Below are 20,640 nucleotides of genomic sequence, written 5' to 3'. Positions count from 1 at the left end.
GAGAATTCTTGAGCTGCCTCACTCAATTATGGTTACATATGATATAGAACAGCTCAGGCGTTCGCTAACATTCTCTCGATCAGGAAATTATTTCCTACCTTATGAGGCCACTTACTAGAGTGTTCTTAGTACACATATAGAGTCCATATTCTCCATTAATGCTTGAAGCTAATTGGAAATTCGATTCTTGACCTAGCTAGTTAACCAATTTTTGCCACTACTAGGCAATTGACTAGCCAAGCAGCTCCAAGCATAAACTATGCCTCTTGGATCTAGAAGTTTCTGTGAGGCTCTATAGTTACACACTAGTGCTCAGCCAGCTCGTGATGACCTTAAGTGGCATCCACGTTGTCTTGGGCATTTGGTTATGCAAAATGGGGGCGCCCATCATCACACTATCCTAGACTGCCTATCAATTGATGTCAGGAACTGAACCCATGCCATCTGATCCACAGCTCTTTTGCCTAAATCATGTTGTCAAATGCACCTTATTGCAACAATTGTAGAACATCTCATTGTTAGGTTGTCCATTTTGTGTGTAACTAGGCCCTGCCCATGCGTTTTCTCACTTGGGTAGGTGATGGGCAGTGTGTAACTGCCCTGAGTGCACTTTCCTTGTATGGGTTGCGTATTGGTTTACAAGTCAATTTTCAAAAATCTAAGCTTCTTCCACTACATTCCAAGGATTTCCATCATATTTTATGGCCTAGGGTAATCGCTTTGCCCACCAAGTTTGTGCATCATCTTGGTTATCCTTTAGGGTGGACAATTTCTTGGTGCCAGCATATGAATTGTATACTTGAAAAGTTGAAGAAAAAATCAAAATATTGTAAGTTGGCTACATGGCCCTTGTGTGTTTTATTGCGCATTATTTAGACGATCCTATATAGTTCTATTGGCATTTGATGATGTTTTCAAAGCAAGACATTTTAGCTTTCTTGTCTTCCATCATGGAACTTTTTTGCAATCCCATCATCGACGTAAAGCTCTCAAACTCCTTTCTATAGATTACCTTTTCTCTTCAAAGATGGAGGATTGAATATTCTAACTATTCATTTGCATCTATTAGCTCATAAGGGAAAGATGATGCTTCATTTCATGCAGGTGATCAGCCTTGGATTTTTATGATGTGGCACTTGCTTTCCCATTTGTCTTCTCTAACTTTTACTCACTAGCATCTTACTCATTGGGACTTTCTCCTAGGGCATATTACTAGAAGATTTAAGGGTTTTCCCTTTGTCTCTGGCTTATTTTCTGACTAAAAACCACATACTATCTCATCTTAAATGAAACGGCAGATTCAAACATTCTTTCATATATGTGTCATGATGTTCGCACTAAAATGGATCCGATTCAATGACGTTCTTTTGGATTCATACTATTGGCTTCAATGAACTCTATGTCTAAAAGATTACCATCTCCAAGGTATAACAGATCGACAAATAGTTCTCAAGGCCATTCCACATTTGACATCACGAATGAAGACTCCAGGAGAAATGTAGTCTGAAATGGACAATGATGTCATGTTGAATAGGAAAATAAAGCTACTAGGCTCAAAAAGAAAGTATGTACGTGTTAAGAGGCAACAAATCATGGCACCAATTCCAGAACTCAAGAGGCATGTAATGCTATTTGAATAGAATATACAAGAAACTAAAATGAAAGTCTGCTGCTACAAGAAACTTTGCCTTAGAAGAGTTACAAAGGAATATTGTGAGGCTATACGTGTAGGTATTTGGAGCAAGATAGGGCCAAATAGACATAGTCATCTTCTTCAAGAGTTTTCTTGCTTCCTTTGACAACCTGAAGACGTCTTAAAGACAACGTTATGCAAACCTCAGTTGATGCCGATGGTTAATGGACTAGTCATATGTAACCAAGGATACTAGTTAAGTGGATTATCACATGGTACCTACTGGGGCATATGGGCAGAGGTAAAAGATAAGGTGATTCATAGAGTTCATGGAAATGTTGTTGAGATATGGTGCCATGAGCACATAGATTAAAGGCTAAGGTATGGTAAAGGAATGTATTAAAGTAGCCACCCTAGGATGTGGACTACATGATGTGAAGATGTGGATCAAGGATATCCACAAGGAGAGATGTGGATCAAAGGATCCCACAAATGTTGACTATTCAAAGGGCACTCTCTATATAAGAGGCCTATCATGTATTGTTGAATAGAAAAAATGCACACTCACTCAAGATTCAGTTTATGAGTCCAAACTAATCTATCTTGGAACCTAATTGACCTGAGGTATATGTCATGAGTACTCTCTTCATCATGTTTCCACATAGGTTCCATCCACCTTAGAGCGCTCCATAGATCCCGAGGTATGTATGTTTTGTCAAATGTGTGCAAGTTAAAAGGACAAAAAAGCATCTTGAATGTAGCCGCAGCTTTAAAGAAAGTCCTTGAAGATAATGCATTGCCACAACCTCATCTTCCACAAATAATGCCAGATGGAAGTATCGTGTTCCAACATCTTCCTCTAGGAATGACAACGAAGGTGATGCTAGAGTCCGTTAACAAAACATTACAAGATAGAGAAGAGAGAAATTTTTCTAGAGCTACTTTTATAAAATTTGGCGTGGGCAATTTTGCAATGTGAAGACTCCATCAAAGCAAATAATGTCAAAATGCAAGACATGTGAAGAATTGAAAAATGCCTTTGAGCATAGTAAATGCCAGAAACGTTGAGGAAAATATATAAGATGGAGAGAAATCCATTTACGTCATGTGTAAGATGCTAGAATGGTGTATGCTTCTTGGAGGGAGGAAGCTATTTCAGATATCAGGAAGTCTATGTGCATCACCATTGATGGCATAGATTAGAATACAACAACTTTGCCTACATTTAGACGCACCCTGCCTCCATTGGAGGGTACACGTGGACTTAAAACACACTTGTGTGGTGTATTAGTACACGGATTTTGACTCTTTTGTGATCTATGATGGATTGATTGCTTGCATGAACATGATAGTAACCAAGTAGCAACATCCATCATGAAAGCAATAAGAAAGGTCAAGAATGCATGTGGACGTTTACCTCGCATCTTGCATATACAGGTTGATAATTGTTGGAGAGAAAATAAGAATAGATACATTTTTTCTTTGTGCTCTATGCTAGTTGGTTTGAAAATATTTGAACAAGTGGAAGTCGGTTTTCTTCTTGTCGGCCATACACACAAAGACATAGATCAAATATTTAGTGTTCTCTGGAGAGTTGAAGTCTAGAGATGTTTTGACAATGGATGACATGAAATGTCGAATTGGGAAAAAAATTTGGAGGTTCTCAAAAGGAAGAGTTAGAAGTGGCTATCCTAGAGAGGATGATAGAGTGGAGAGTATTCATAGAGCCTCATTTAAAACGAGGAGATGATGCACTATGTGGACACACAAATCCACACTACTTCTAGTTTAGCATGCATGACAACACTCCAATGATGCAATGGAAGTACTACTCAGTGAACACATATCATTTATGGAGTGCGTCATATGCGTTACTAAAACGAACAATCCCCTTGGAGGAGACTACATTAGTTCTTACAAAAAACAAAGCACTTGACATGGATGAAATGAAAGGCTTGCAAGCATTCATTTCTCACGTTAGGAGTATGATGCAAAAATACCTAAGCAATCTAAGAAAAATATGGAGATAATCACGACAAATGAATCTCTCCTTAAATATCTAAAAGAGCAAGCAAATTTACCAAGCATAGAATACTCAGATCTATTTGGGCTGCAACAAATTGAGTCAAGAGAAGATTTTTCCTTTGCTAGAGAGTTCACTATGCATATGGAAGAAGTTGATCAATTCCTTTTGCCTCATAAATTTTGTGGTAGGAAGGGTGATAAGCCATTGCCAGAGTTTGTATCATTTAATGAAATCAGAGAGGGACTTTTTGTTACCGTTTCTGCAGCAGATCCAAATCCAGAATTAGAGTTGGATGAACAAGGGGGACAAATTTGGGTTGCAAAGGTTGCTCGGATAGCAAGGGATGAAATGGGAATCCCTAGCACAATCATAGCATTATGGTATGAACCCAAACCATTAAAAAATCTCCCAAAGAGGTATACCATGAAACATCCTTATGAGCGTTGTTTGGAAAAGAAACGGGAATGGGTTCTAAATAAAGAGGGCTTGGCTGAAGTGGAGATGAGTAGCATCATCCATTGTTGGAAATCGAGGACTCAAAATCTTAAGAAGAAGCATGGGTATGATGTGGAAAAAAGTATCACGATCCCTTGCACATATCAAACATTGTTTGGGTAGACTTGATCTGACTAAAGATGCAATAACAAAGCCTGATGACTCAAAAAGAGTTTTCGAAGCATAAGAGTAGATATGTCCCTATGTGGCAGTCCCCTCTCGGTGATCTTATACATCATTTTCCAAAATGGTGTATCTTTACACCACCTCTATGTTGATATGAACAACTCTTAAATTCTATCCATTAATAATTATATTTAAATTAATATATTAATTATTAATTAATAAAAAAACTAGTTAGTAATAAAGTAATTAATAATTAAAGAATTAACAAAAAGTAATAAAAATGAATAAGTTAATAATTAATTTAAAAATATTTAGTAATAGAAAAGGATTAGTAATAAAAATTAATTAATAATTAAGAAATTAATAAAAATGAATACAAATTAATAATTAAATAATTAATTATAAATTTAAAAAAGAACTAAAAATTAGCTAGTAATAGAAGGCTCAAACATTAGGTGGACATGTAAGGACCAAGCCCTATGTGGCAACATATTAAGGGGTGTGTCACATGTGGCCCCTCACATTCACTTTCCCACTCACTATACCTACACCTTTGCTTCCACGGATCATAATTTGCAGAGATAGATATATATAGTGTTGTAAAAACACCCTTTTTTGAGTCTACTAGGTCAATATCAAGAGGAGGTGATTGGTTTGGAAAAAAAGTCCAAAACAAGAGAAAATGTCCAAAAATTTTGAATACAATGTTTATTGTATTATAGTGCCTTTACTACCACTTCAAACAAGACTGAGAAACCAACAACAAAGTTTGCATTGTATGTGGGTATGGGTGCATTGTATTGGTATGTGTATGGGTGTCTGTGTGTGTTATTAATTTGGAATATTATTGCACAATTGAACTATAGTGTGTTTGCTACCAATTCAAACAACATTGAGAAATCAACAACAAAGTTTGCATCGTATGTGAATGTGTATGTGTATGGGTGTGTGTATGGGTGCATTGTATGGGTATGTATGAAGATGTGCAAGTGTTAATAATATTTTGATAAAAACCTCCTTTATGGTATTTTAATTAATACAAATAGAAAAGATGTGTGAGCATGTGTGTGTTTGTTCTGTAGTACATGGAAAGGGTTGTGAGTGGGAGAATTCATAGTAAAGGAAAAGGAAAAGACAAAATTGAAGCACTAACCTAATGTATGATCACAAAATTGTTTTCTCTTTTCAATGTATCTTGGGAAACATCTAATCAAATTTGTTTTTAAGATGGTCATCTGGTCCAATCAATTTTTTTTAACACTAGTTTGGTAGGACATAAGAATGTCCTGGGACACTTTTATGTCTTGTTAACTTAGCCACTTCCTAGAATTATTCAAAATCGTCAATAAGGTATTTTGGGATTTTGATTAATAAGCATAATAGCTTATATGCTTTAAAAACTTGGAATTATTATGTATTGGAACTTGCACCTAGTACTTTGAGTTCTACCTAAAGTTTTAAGGTCATTCTAACATCAAAATTTAAAGCTAATTTCTCAGGTTTTAGATAAAATGTGCCATACCTCTTAATTAGAATGAGTTTTTTTAGAGTTTGTAAGTCCTAGAGTCCAAGGATAACTAAAACACATATGTTTAGATTGCTTTGGAGCTAGTTAATCATACTTATTATGATCTATGGCCTCAAATGTAATTTTAGTGAATGTTGACAGCGAGGCAAAATTTGATCTTTTGCAAATTCTTTGACATGTTTAACAAGTTCCAAAATCAACTATACTTTGTATATGTATTCAGTAGAATATTATGGAGTAGTGTGAGTTTTTAGGGGACCAAATATCATGTAGAACACCAAATTCAAACCGTATTTTGATTGTTCATTATGCTGTAATTCATGCTAAATTCAAGATACAAGAGTTAAAGGATATCAGAAGAACCTTCAGATGTTTCAATTATAAGTTTATAGATTTCCTCTAATCATGTTGAGTGATACCAATTTTAAAAAATTATATGCAAAACACTTATATATGGGACAATTCAAAAGTATAAAAGTGGGATTAATGCACAACCTATTTTGGTAGTTGAGATTAGGAGCACTTAATCTCTTTTAGTTTTAGCCTTTATTGTGATGTGGTTACTTTCCCTTATGATATAATATTGGTATAGTTAAGATATGACACTTCATGGCTATTATGTGTAGGATATAAATATACTTATTTATGCAATTGGACTTACAGTGTGACCCGCTAGGCTAACCACTCTTGTTAATTGCTAAATCAATCTTTCCAAAATGATTTTTTAACAAATTTTTCACTCTTAGGTGTTTGATATACTTATAAAGACTTTGTAAAAATTCTATCTGGTTGAAATCATTTTTATTTTCAGGCATACTAGATAAAGTTTCAAATGTGATTATTTGTCTAGATAAAACACTGTGTTACCGTAAATTTGTGAGCATTTTGTAATCACATGTAATAGGTTTTTATGCTCCTTATGTTTTTAAAAAATATTCTTATGAATCTACATTAAGGTCAAGAGAGGAAATCACCAAAAAATACATCTACAACAAGTGATTTGTTTCTCCAAAACCTCAAAAGGACACTTTTGTGTCTTGTTTTGCTACCAAACTAGTATTAAAGAATGGTAATCTTTCTTGGGAAACATCCAATCAAAAGTTTTTAAAGAATGGTTATCTGACACTATGCATTTTCACTATGAAATTAGTCATTATCCCAAATTTTCTTATTTGTATTGTTGTACTATTGATCAAATTTTTTGCCTACACATGCTATTTGGCACAAAATGGCCTTCTTTTCTTTAAAAAAATTTGGGCAAGTGGTTGTCTATGGACCCAAGTAGCCATTGATCCCAAAAACATAACAATTGCCCCAAATTTTCTTTTTTCTTCCTGAACTAACCTCCCATTGTGTTGAATGAGAATTACCATAAATATATTTTGAAAGAAGGCCATCTTGGCCCTATGTTCATGTGGGCGTGCACATGGGCTAGACGACATCGTCTAGCCCAAATGCTCGCTCGCGCACACATAGGGCCAAGATGGCCTTTTTTTTGTTTTTTTTGTTGGAAATAGATGGTGCCAAAAGGGCTCTCTCCAAAACCCAAAATGGCTAGATGACCCATGTGTGCACGAGCATGCATTGAGCCAAGTGCCTACCAGGTGGTGCCACCATCTGGCCCACATGCACGCCTGTGCACACATGGGGCCATCTGGCCTTTTTTTTTTTTTTTCTTTGGCGAGGGAGGAGGCGAGCAGTTCCTAGGTTTTTTTAACAAAAAGTAAATAAAACACAGTGAATGATAATAAGTGCCTTTTCCTAATCTTCAGGGCCACTATTTTCCCATCCAAATGAGAGAATCGCCTAAATTACAAAGCATGAAAAAATATAGCCTAGTAGAAGGTCTACAACTCTCATACAAAAATAGATCATCTTTCCATAAACGTTTGCCTTTTAGAAATGGTCACTATCACTATTGGGGTGACAAAAATATAAAAAATGTGTAAACACAAAATATGGAAGAAAAAGTCCACTGCAATAAACACAACTTCACAATATTCAAAAAGTGTAGACATATTATACCCTACAAGGTTGACCTACAAATTCTTATTTCTCAATTAATAGTTTATGTATATCCCATGTGTACCCCTTTTCTTGTTATATACTTATGATGCATGCAATGGTTTTTGGATGCTAATGATTACAATATGTTATGGATATCTCAATCAAGCCTTGATGGATACGTTGGATTTAAACCTTAAATAACTTATATTCCAAACATATATGCCGTACTTTCCTTTAATAGATATTTAACTGTCTGTCCACCATTTTCATATCTTCTTACTAAGATTTGCATCCTTGATTACCACAAACTTCAAATCTATACACTAATGCATTTTGTTTATTACATCCAAAGATTTGATCTTATTAGAATTCAAGAATACTTTGCGGTCCATTTGAAGAAAAAGTTGTATAATTGTATAATAAAGTTTGTTAATGCATATCCCTTCTTGTATTTGGCATCATTCATAAGTTACAAAAATAATAATAGCTCAACCTAGCCAACTAAATGTAAACAATGTCCAAGAGTAGAACACTTCCAATTAAAAAAACATGTCCACTATTGCATTATAACTTCCAAATACCTACAAACGTGTTTCTTGTACAAAGTCCCGCACACAACCTAATAAGTTCTCTCACCCATGCATGAATTGGTATATTTCATGGATGATTTGCACCATTAAGATTCATTAAACAAATAAAGACTCTGTTGAGATATCGAGCTCCACTCGTGATATGCCAAGGTGACCGTTGTGTATTTATGTCACCGACTTGTTAGCTATAGATGCGATAGGTACATCGCCCATGAATAATAGCTGGATGATAGCTATCTTTATGTACTCTAGTTAGTGGCTCAGTTAGTATGCCACCTAGGTTAGTTGAGTTTGGTTTGAGACCCACATATAGGGTTCACCTATTCCTTTTGTACTTGAGAAGTTCTTTTGGCTTTCACAACTAAGAAGAGGAAAACTGTTTTAAGCCTCCACCTTTGTCTGTATTCCCCCATTGTGTATGTGAGAAAGCTGCAAGTGAGACTCCTTACTTCTCTCCCACTCTCTTCACATGGTATCAGAGCTCGGTTCGTGGTAAGGAGCTTAAGAAAGCAAAACAAGTTCATGGTGTCTTGGTAAGAGGATCAGTGTTGCTTTCCTTTTTCAAGTTTGGGAGCAAATCTCTGCAGGTAGCATAGCCAGAAAGTGCAAGAGTGCACTATCTCAGATTGGAGGGACGCTCTTCACAGTGTGGCAAGAGGGCAGTATATGCTGCGGGACGAGGCAAAGCCCTTGGTGACATTTTTTTTTGATTCCAGGCCATTTCGGGGCCCATTCTAGTGGCAGAAGTTTTCTGCAGGCACTCAAAAAAGTGCCTCGTTTTTGCTGTGCGACCACTGTTCTACAGGTCAGTGAAAAGTTGCCGCAGAAATTGCATCATATGCCTATATGCAGAGATATTGGGAGTGACAGAATCATTCTTATTGCTTGTTGATGCAAAATCGTTACTAGGAAGTGACTGTGTGGCCAAATACCACTTTCGTCACTTTTGCAAATTTGCCCTTGTGAGGCAGAAGTTTTTTTTACAGTGATAGAATATTTTTGCAATGTTCTATAATGGCGTCTGATGCTCTTTCACAGATTGTCACTGAAAAGCTTGACAAGAACAACTTCCAAGCATGGAAGTTTAGAATGACGAATTTCCTTAAGGGAAAGGGCTATTGGGAGTTCATTACTGGAGCTAAACAAGAACCAGTTATTCCTAATGTTCCCAATCAACAGGAGTTGCAGGCATTTAAAGGATGGCATGAGAGAGCCATAATGTACTGGCTGTCTATCAGTATTTTAGATTCTATGATCGTGCATATTCAGGATGCAAGCACACCGAAGGAGGCATGGGATACTTTGACAAAAATATATAGCACAAATACGCAAGCTAGGAAAATGCAGCTCAAGCAAGAGTTGCATAATGTGCAGAGAGAAAATATGAGCATCATTGACTACCACATGAAGGTGAGAACATTGCAGATGCACTTGCTTCCATTGGGTCGCCAGTGGAAGATGATGATTTAGTTTCTGTGACCTTGAATGGTCTAGGAAAGGATTATGCACAGTTTCGGACATCCATTGCCGTCCGTGAGAATTTTCCTGATTTTGGGGAGTTGATTTCTCTTCTAATTTTTGAAGGGTAGAGAAATGGTGGTGCATCTTCTTCAGGAGGAACTTCAAAAGAAATTGTCTTCTACTCAAATGCTGGAAGAGGTAGAGGCAGAGGTAGAGTAGGCCGATCTGGAGGCCGCGGCAGAAATCAAAATATGTAGCAAATTCAAGAAAACCAATCCTATGGAGGAGGACACGGTAACCTTAGAGGCAGGGGGAGCCAAAGAGGTCGTGGTGGATGGCTGAGAGGCCAAAATGCAAACAGCAATATTGAAAACTACTACTGTGGTAAAATGGGTCATATGGTTAAAGACTGCTATAAAAAGCAGAATGACATCATGACTGGAAAATTGTAGCAAGGCAATTTTGCATCCTCTAGTAGATAGGGTGATGACAGAAATGAGCATTTGTTTATGGTGCAGCACATGACCAATTCTGTGACAAGTGCATAAGAAAGCAATGATGTGTGGTATGTTGACTCAGGTGCATCAAACCACATGACAGGTCATGGAGAATGGATGCAGGATGCAAGGAAAATTGAAAGACCAGTTTGTGGAGACTGGTGATGATACTGCACATCCTATTGTGCAGATTGGTAAAATTCCTTTGTCTATGTAGTATGGGAAAAAGAAATACCTGTCTGATGTATTTCATGTCCCGAATATCACCAAGAACCTGGTTTCTGTTGGTCAAATGGTTGAGCAGAGCTTGCAGGTTAGGTTTAATCCTCATGGATGCTTTGTTGAGGATATGAAAAATAAAGGTCGCTTAATAGCAAAAGGGAAGAAGAAGGGCAGGATGTTTACGTTGGATGCGGACATGCCTGAATTGAGTGCAGCAATGTTTGCACATGGGACTAGTGTAGTTGCACATATTGATATCTGGCATAAACGCATTGGTCATGTTAATGTACAGCGACTTAAATTAATGCAGGCCCAAAATATTATTGCAGGATTGCCTAAGTTCAAGGTTGCAGAAATGCATAAGGTATGTGAAGCCTGTCAATTTGGAAAACATGCAAGGAAAGCATTTCCTAGACATGTTCAAGAGAGTAAGAGGCCATTGGAATTAATCCACTCTGATGTTTGGACTACTAAAGTTGCATCTATTGGAGGTTGTCATTATTTTGTCACTTTTATTGATGATTACAGCAGAAAAGTTCGGGTGTATTTTATGAAAAAAAAAAGTGAAGTGTTTGGGCATTTCAAAGCTTTTAAAGCTATGGTTGAAACAGGCCTGCAAATAAAATGCCTAAGGTCAGATGGAGGGGGAGAGTACCTCTCAAATGAGTTTGCAAGGTTCCTGCAGGAGCATGGCATAAAGCAACAATATTCATGCAATCATACCCCACAGCAAAATGGACTTGCAGAAAGGAAAAACAGGCATATTGGAGAGGTATCTCGTGCCATGATCAAAGAAAAAGACCTGCCAGATCATTATTGGGCCAGATGAGTTGAGATCCAAGTTGGATCCAGAAGCTGAGAAGTGCATCTTTATTGGTTATTCTCTGCAGCAGAAAGGGTATAGATGCTATAACCCTTCTACTCGTAAGTTTACAGTGAGCAGAGATGTTGTTTTTTATGAGATGAGCAGCTGGTATAAACCAATAAATGTGATTGATGATGTAGATGCACAAAATGGTAATGCTACACATAATTCACAGCAGCAATCACAAAATATTAGTGGACCTGTAGTGTCCTCTAGCAGCGGTTCACATACTTCGCCATGGACAAGCAGATTGAGATTAGGAGGATCGCCTCAAAGCAATGCAGATAGTGGTATGCAAGTATCATGAAAAGGAAAAGAGGAAGTAGATCAGCCCATGGTTGATGTTAATGCAGGTCACTCTTATGTGGATGGCAAATCCAGTGGCTTAGAACAGAGCCTTGATGATGAGTTGGGTATTCCTTCTGTTGTTACACCTAGAGTAAGAAAGACAAGGGATGTTTTGAGAGCACCTGGTAGTGAGCCTATTTTGCGCAGGTCTACCAGAGCTAGGTATCCTGTGGATAGGCTGAAATATGATGGATTTATAGCCATTCACTATGCCTATATGGTCAAAGTGATACATGAATAAGAACCCACTTCTTTTGAGCAAGCCATGGGAAAAGAAAAATGGGAGAAAGCCATGGATGAAGAAATGGATGCCTTGGAAGCAAATGCTACATGGGAATTGGTGCCTTTACCTAAAGACAAGAATGCAAGTGGGTTTATGAAGTGAAGCACAATGCAGATGGTTCTGTGAATAGATACAAGGCAAGATTAGTTGTCAAGGGATATGCACAGACATATGGCATTGATTATGAAGAAACATTCAGTCCAGTTGCAAGGATGGCAACCGTAAGAGCACTCGTTGCTATGGCTGCATCAAAGGGATGGTCTTTACATCAGATGGATGTAAAGAATGCTTTCTTGCATGGTGATTTGTAAGAACAGGTCTATATGGAGTAGCCACCAGGTTATGTTCATGATGTTCCTGAGTTTGTTTGCAGGTTGAAGAAAGCCTTGTATGGCTTGAAGCAAGCACCCATAGCATGGTCTGACAAGATAGGACAGTATCTTGTCACTATTGGCTTTCAGATTTCCAAGGCAGATTTCTCACTTTATGTGAGAAAAACATAGAAAGGTATTATGCTACTTGTCATTTATGTTGATGATTTGATCATCACAGGTGATAGTGATGAAGATATCCTTCATGTGAAAATGCTATTGAAGCAGAAGTTTGAGATGAAGGATTTAGGAGAGCTGTGTTACTTCTTGGGCATTGAGGTGATTAGATCCACAAGTGGGATATGGCTCTTGCAGAGGCAGTATGGATTGGACATGCTGTCCAAATATGGGATGACAGGCTGTAAGCCTATTTCAGTTCCTTTGGAGCAGAATGTGAAGTTAAGCGCAGATGCAGGTGAGCTTCTGGAAGACCCTACTATGTACAGACGCATAGTAGGAAGTTTGATTTATATGACTATTACCAGGCCAAATTTGAGCTATGATGTTGGGTTGGTAAGTCAGTTTATGCAGGCTCCAAGGAAACCGCATTTGGATGCGGTTAGATGAAATCCCCTCAATTGCTACTGGCTTGACCGCCTTGGTCATACTGGTTCTTGTAGCAATCTCTTTCATAGTGTCCAAAGTTATGACAGTAGTTGCACTAGATGTTTGACACGTTAGTGGATGCATTCCCTCATCCTTGGAATCTTCCTCAATTGGAATGATTATAATATACATGGAGTCTTTTATCTAAAAGACCTTATTTTTACTTTCAATTGTCATCCAAAGAACACTGTTTTCATCTCCAATAGTCTCCTCACCAAATGTTTATTCAATCTTTAGAAATAATGGGGATGAAAATTTTAGATCATGAAGAAGTGCATCCCCAAATGACTTTGATAAGTGAGCTTTGCCATGACTTCGATAAAATAAATAAATTTCACCTTTGCAAAGAAGGCGGATAAATTTTAAACGTGGAGAATTTTCCAAAAAAAGTTTTTGTAGTTAATAATGGGGAGAGAAGGTTACATAAGAATAGGGAGGCTGGCAAGCCAAGGGATGTAGCTACTCCTGGGAGGGGGATGAGGGCGCTGAGGGGGGATTGTTTCACAAAAAAATATTGTAATTTATAATGGGGAGAGAAGGTTACATGAGAATAGGGAGGATGGCAAGACAAGGGATGTAGCTATTCATGGGATGGGGATGAGTGAGCTAGGGGTGGAATCAAGTTTGAGGGACTAGGAGTCAGTCAGTATGTGCCCTTCTCTATAATCATTTCCTCTAGATTTTCAATTGCCTCTATCAGAACCTCTTTAGTAGTGGTCAGTTCTTGGTGGTCAGCATCCATGTGCACACCATACAAGCTTGGAACTAGTTGTGCTCCTAGTAGCAATGCCCAATCCACCTCATTGTTTAAGATCTCACCAATTTCTCTTTTGTGGTGTCCATGTGGTGAGGAGAGAGGTGGAGGGGAATGGGGTTTTTTTTGGGGATATCTTGAGAAGATGAAGACTTTTAGAAGAGGAAGGAGTTTGTGGGGATAGCCTGGGAGGAGGAAGCAGAGTAAGAGGTTTCTGGGGATAGCTTCAGAGGAGGAAGAGGTTTGTGGGGGTAGCATGAGAAGAGGAAGAGGTTGAGAAGAGAAAGGTGTTTGTGGGGATAGCTTGAGAGGTGCAAGAGATTGAGAGTAGGAGGTTTGAGGGGATATCTTGAAAGAAGGAAGAGGTTGAGAGAAGGAGGGGATTGAACACCATAACAAGAGCCATTTTCACATTTGCAAAGGGCTTGGGTGAATGGGAATAGTTTGGGAGGACTTTTGGAATGTGTTTGGGCACGAGGGGAGACTTGGAAATTTTTGCTTTTTTGGAGGGAAAAGTTGTATGAATCTGGAAGGAAGGAGGAGGGGGAGAGTAGGGGGGACCTCCCAAAAGTCAAATGGGTAAGTAAATGCCCCAAGTGGTGGTGGGGACAAAAGGTGGGCTAGTGAGAGAGAGTGTGAACCAAGGACAGTCTCTCCACCAATGAGAGGTCAAACAAGAATCCTCCATTCTTTCAATGCCCCAGCCTTCTTATTAGCTAGTTTCTTAATCACATTTCTTAAGGGCCTAATCCAAGAGGCCCTTTTTAAGTCCAAATCTCCCCTAATGTTGAGTGTTGTAAAGATAATCCTTGGCATGAGAATCATAATAGATAGAAAAATTAGTAAATTGACATTATATCAGAGTGAGTACACAGCTAGCCAGCTGGCTGCACCCACACAATAGTGTGATTGATCTGAAGAAGCTAGAGAAGGAAAAGTAGAGTCCACTCCAAGGTATTGGAAAGGTTTGAAATGTAGAATGCAAAACCTATTTCTACTTTAGCTAATGATTTTAGATCATGCAAGGACTCATGTGTCCCAAAACACAAGAGGAGATTGACTATCTTTCAAGGATTCCATATGCATCAACATTAGTAGCTTGGTATATGCAATGGTATGCACGAGGCCAAATATTGCACGTGTAGTGGGAGTTGGAAGAAAATATACGAACAACCCAAGTAGTGAACATTGGATAGCAATTAAGTGAATTCTCATATATTTGAGAGGTACGACTGCTCATGCATTATAATTTAAAGGTTCAAATATTTCTCTACAAGGATATGTTGACTCAAATATGGCACGTGTTAAAGACGGAAGAAGCAGCACCATTGGGTATGTTCACTGTGGGTGGAATAGCAATAAGATAGGTTTCAAAGTTGCAAAAGATTTCTACACTTTCTAAAACAAAGGAAAATATGTTGTTGTCATAGAGGCTAGTAAAAAGATGATTTCGTTTGCAGAGGTTTATGGAGGAACTTGGGAAGAAGAAAGAAAATTACAACTTGTATAGTGATAGCCAAAGTGCTAATCTACTTGCAAAGAATTCAGCCTTCCATTCAAGAAACAAACATTCAGAGCTCGAATGTCATTTCATACGATTTATTCTGGAGGATGGATAGTTGAAGCTACAAAAGATACACACTAAACAAAGTACTGTAGATATGTTGACTAAGCTGGTAACCAAAGAGAAGATCTCTTGCTCAATTTCAATTGGTCTTCAAGAATTAGAAACAATATGAGAGATAGTCAAATCTTAAGAGTTGGATTGAGTGTAGTAATGGTGGAGTTACTATGTGGAGCCTGATCTTTTTTCAAAAGTTTTTTATAGTTATGCTTTGGACCCAAGCATGTTTACACCCATCTATTAAGGGTGGTGTAGGAAGCCTGGCACCCTTACTACTATCGTTGGGGGGTTCCGAGGGAACCTCGTAACAAATGAAAATTAATGTATGAATTGTGTGGGCAAAATTATAAAATAAGTTATGTGACTCACATAGCATGAGGAAAATGGATATACTTCTTGAATCTTGTATCGTCTCACTTGTTGGATAAGAAAAATGTAAGATTGGTTGTTACTTCATGACTATAGCCTAGACTCGGTTTACCTAGTTTATTATGACTCTCTTCTATTCTATGCCCTTTAAATATTCTGTATTTAATGCATACCGCTGCTTGCATTGTTGCTCCATTATCATGTTGCTCCTGACAACTGTAATCTTTTCAAATACAAGTCTAGCAAAGGAATACGAATTTACTTATGCAATGCCACGCACCTAATAATGCCATGTCAAATCTATCCTCTAGAAATGATTGCATATTTAATTTTCACATGCTTTTTAATTAGGCAACATACCTATCCAATATCTAGTTGGAAACACTCTTATCATAAGGAAATAGCTATGCCATTGACCACAAGTACTTAGTGAAAATATCTGTCAACGCATGACATTTAGCATCCCAAGAGCAAATTTAGCTACAAATACTCTAAAGCTGAAGGAATATCTATGTCCATGACAACTAGGTACTTAAGTGAAATTTATGTCAAAACATGACATATACCCCAAGAGCAAATTTAGCTGCAAATACTACACAGTACAAAAAATAACCATAGATATTCCATCTATCTTATGAGAAAACTTAGCTACAAATACTCGAGGCACAACAAATAGCTAAGTTAATCTTATGAAAATCTCCTCACTCTGCCACTTAACTATTTGATGTACCCTATAAGCAAATATAAATATGAATAATATAAAGTACAAGGAATATTTATTTAACATACCCTACCAGCAAATCTACATACGAATACTATAAGGTACAAGGAATAACTATTGCTCCCCTAGATACCTTATAAGCAAGTGTAGCTATAGATACTCCAAGGCATAATGAATTAACTCAAGAAATCATATCAAAGTCTAATATCCTACTTCCAAAGGCATTGCATAAATACATGGCACAAGAAATGAAAAAACATATTAATTATATAAGGTACAAGGAATAGCTATTTCTCCCCTATAGCCTATAAGTAAATGTAGCTAAAGATACTTCAAGGCACAACAAATAACTCAAACAACCATACCAAAATCTAATATCATACAATCATACCAAAATCTAAGATCATACGTAATTTTAGCATATAAGTAAATGAAGCTGACTATAGAACGCACAGCTCTTTCAAGTGCATTTTTGTGTGTGTATGTGTGCGCGCGCGCGTGTGTGTGTGTGTGTGTATGTGTGCGCGCGCGCGCGCGCGTGTGTGTGTGTGTGTGTGTGTGTGTGTGTGTGAGAGAGAGAGAGAGAGAGAGAGAGAGAGAGGGGGGGGGGGAGCTCCATGCAGAGAAAACTAAATTTCACCGCACTTTCACAAGACCAGACTATAGACAACAGAATTTTCAGCATCCAACACACTTTTAAATCCTCTCATGCAAGAAACAGCAGCTTAGAGAAAGGCCAGCAGCTTCGAGAAAGACCAGAGTATACAGATACTTAAAACACACGTTTACATCCTCATTCACACATTTAATTTGAAAAGACTAGTTCAATCGTGCAATATTGTCACGATATCCTAAACATTGAAATAACTGGCTGAATTGCAATACCAAATTTCAACAGTAGCGATTTGGCTTCCGATCACACCTGCAAGCAGAAATTCAAAGCTAAAACGAAAACTCAACCAGGATCCAAGGCGAATTCAAATCACTCATCATCAGGGCGCCAATGATGCTTATGGTGGTGCTTCTGGCCATGGCCTTCGTGGGGCTTTTCACCCTGTATCAACCAAACACAATCAAAATCAAAAAGTCCCCATAAGTAGTTTACTGCAATTCAGACTCTTGACTTAGCAGAGAACCAATCCTACACAGAGAACATTCTGCTTCTAGCGTGCTGCCTTCATTCTAAGGACTCTCAATCCATATATCTCATAGCCCGCCCGGGGCTTTGCAGCTGGACTTAAGGCCCAAAATATTTCCCACAGATTACACCAAATGCAAATCTCCACAAAACTCTCACACAACACTGATTAAAATCACCAAACGGTCCATGCTTCCCACAGACTACACAAAATGCAGATCTCCACAAAACTCACACACAATGCTGAATGCAAATATCCACATGCTTCGTAGAAGAAGCAAACACAATTGAAAGAAACTACCTTTTTCAAACGTATTCTCAACTGCCCAAACTACAAATACACACTTCATGCACCAATAATCAGGCTCAAGGTGCGGAAAATCAGTGTGCAGAACTGTCCAAACTACAAATTACACACTTGATGTAACAATAATCAGACTACAGTGTTGAAACTTGAAGGTCTAAATGCCAAGTTTGTGCAATGCGACATATCATCCCATGAGATAACAACATTGAAGTGGAAAAAGAGCCAAACAATGCATCAACCTGCAGGAGAAAAGACCAGAACTACATACAGAAACATATACCTCTTCCCATGTGTTCTTTCGATATCTCCCGTATTCCTCTTCAGCGGGTGGAGGTGGCTGATACTCACCGAAGTTCCCACCATAACTAGGGCGATCTGCATACTGGGACTCCTCACTCTGAAACTTTGCAGGCCTCCCCCCACCATAGCCTTCCTCGTTATCTTCCCCAAAGCCAGGCCTCCTCCCGCCAAACCCTCCACCAAAACCAGTCTCCTCGCTCTCATGCTTTGAAGGTTTTCTGCCCCCAAAGCGATCGCCTTCACCTACGCCAAATTCACTGTCCTCACCCTCATACCTTGAAGGCCTTCGCCCACCCCCGTAGCTTTCCTTAGCAGGCGGAGGCCTCCCGTAGCCTTCCTCAGAACCAAATCCAGATCCATAAGTCGGCCTACCATAACCCTCCTCACCTTCCGCACTGTAACTAGGCTTGGGTCTCCCGAATGCAGGCTTAGGTATTCCGAACTCTTCTTCATCCCCAAAGGAGCTCTCATTCGTTGGCCTAGGCTTGGGCCTGCCATACCCAGGCTTGTAACCTTCATCCTCCTCTCCACCGTATGTCTGCTCCGATTCCTGGTAAGCAGAATCAGGCTTGGGCCTTCCATAACCCACGCCCTCATCATAGCCAGAACTGGGCTTCGGCTTCGGCTTCGGCCTGCCGTAGCTGGACGGGAAATCATCACCAGATCCATGGGGAGGATCCTGTTGTTTGTAGCTCGGTCGACCTTCATCTACTCCATACTTGGGTCCAGATCCTTTGCCGGGCAAGTAAGGCGTGTTCTCAGAGCTATAATGAGATCCAGAGCTGCCGCCGTGGGGGCCAGAATCGGAGATGGGGTAGCAGGTCTCGGAAGAGGGAGGTTTGGGGTGACCATAGAGGGCAACCTGGTCGTAACCACCAGAAAAGGGAGTGGGATCGTATTCTTCAAAGTTGAGGGGGTTATCACCGCGGGGGCGAGGGTAAGCCATGGCTGGGAAGGAGGGGGGGAGGAGAGGAAGGAGCTTGGTGAGTAAGAAGCTATAGAGGATGGAGAGCTTGAGCAGCTATGGAGCTATAGGAGTTGAGCAGCTATGGATGCTTTAAGAGGGAAGAGCAAACAAAGCGTGTCGCCATCAGGACTTATCCAATTGGGTTCCACCGGGCACCGTCCACGTTTCCAACACGTACTCATCGAGAGAGCCATTTCCTCGGGCCTCTATGAGAGCCCTCCCTCCGGCCTCGCGGTTTCCTCACGGGAAAGTCCTCACCCTTGCGCCGCCGCCGGCCGGTCGCCAAATCCCTCCCGATTTCCTCCCGACGGGATGGTCCTCCCCGTGCCCCTCCCCGACCTTCAAGGTGAACTGGGAGGGTCTTGGGGTGCAACATGATGGTTTGTGAGTGGCAGAGCGATCCAGCGTGTCAGTGGCAGCGATCCAACATGGCAATCGAGGTAATCCAACGTGGTCGACCAACGTAACAGTCGAGGTGATCCAACGTGGTACACGTGTCGGTCACGTCTACTGGTTGGTGTGTGATTTCATTAAGCACCTTCTCGCATAGTCCTTTGGCACGTGAGTGGTGGCTACATGGCGGTCATGCATTCGTTGTTTTTGAATCGTTTTCTCACGTTGGGGTTTTGTGGTGGTTTCACGGAGTGGAGTATTGTTGTTCAAGGGAGTTTGAGCTGCGAGAGGAGCTGAGGGAGATGGAGGTCGAGTTATGAGAGATGGAGATCTGAGAGACGTCAAGCTTGTGTGTGAGGTGAGGGAGATGGAGGTCGTATTGGTTAGTGTGTCTAGTGCATCTGGTATTCCTCGAGATGTGCCTATTCTGGACATTGATCTCAGGGGGAGTTGAATCGTTTGAGTGGTTCGGTGCATGATCGAAGTGTGGAGAAGGACCAATGGGCTCGCAACCGGTTTGACGCAAGGAGGAAGTTTTGTGGATTAGATCTGTCTGTGAAATTGGAGGATTTGGATCTGGCTGAGCTAAATGATATGTTGGAGTGGTTCTTTATGCAAGTCCTGAAGATTAACGGGGAGCTGTTTCCTACTGAGTCCCTCATGGCTATGTTCCGAGCTTTTGGTAGGATAATTGGTAGAAAGCAGAAATTACACATTGCTGCCCCGCTGGCTGAAGGAACAAAGGAGAAAGGAAGAGAGACACGAAGCACGAATCTGAGGCAACAGTTGCAGATTTTGATTGATGATTCATAAGCAAGTACAAGGGCCTCATTTATGAAAGAGCTCCAACATAATGGCAGTCAAAAGATGCAGGCTGAAGTAGTTGCTGAGCAAAAGCGTCACATTAGGTAGCAATGAGGAAACAAAGCAAGTTTGTGTAGGGAGAGGCATGCCGTCAGGCAGGAGCCTCAAGGTGGCTCTAATACCACATGAAGGAACCAAGGAGAAA

The 20,640-nt window shown here is 39.6% G+C and overlaps 1 protein-coding gene across 1 annotated transcript; it reads right to left on the bottom strand.

Annotated features, from left to right (window-relative positions):
* Positions 1-17,235: 17,235 nt before the first annotated feature.
* LOC147904770 (uncharacterized) lies at positions 17,236-19,339 on the bottom strand. Its single transcript, XM_087388345.1, has 2 exons — positions 18,252-19,339; positions 17,236-17,580 (listed from the first exon to the last, which is right to left on the bottom strand). The coding sequence occupies exons 1-2, from the start codon at positions 19,215-19,217 to the stop codon at positions 17,509-17,511; spliced, it is 1,038 nt and encodes a 345-aa protein (XP_087244471.1). The 5' UTR covers positions 19,218-19,339; the 3' UTR covers positions 17,236-17,508.
* Between the last annotated feature and the right edge of the window lie 1,301 nt (positions 19,340-20,640).

Source organism: Dipteris shenzhenensis, chromosome 2 (genome assembly GCF_047967505.1).
Source record: "Dipteris shenzhenensis isolate YYH24624 ecotype China chromosome 2, Dip_SZ_1.0, whole genome shotgun sequence".
Lineage (NCBI taxonomy): Eukaryota > Viridiplantae > Streptophyta > Polypodiopsida > Gleicheniales > Dipteridaceae > Dipteris > Dipteris shenzhenensis.
Note: the sequence above shows the minus strand (reverse complement) of the source record. Positions and strands in the feature narration are given on the sequence as shown.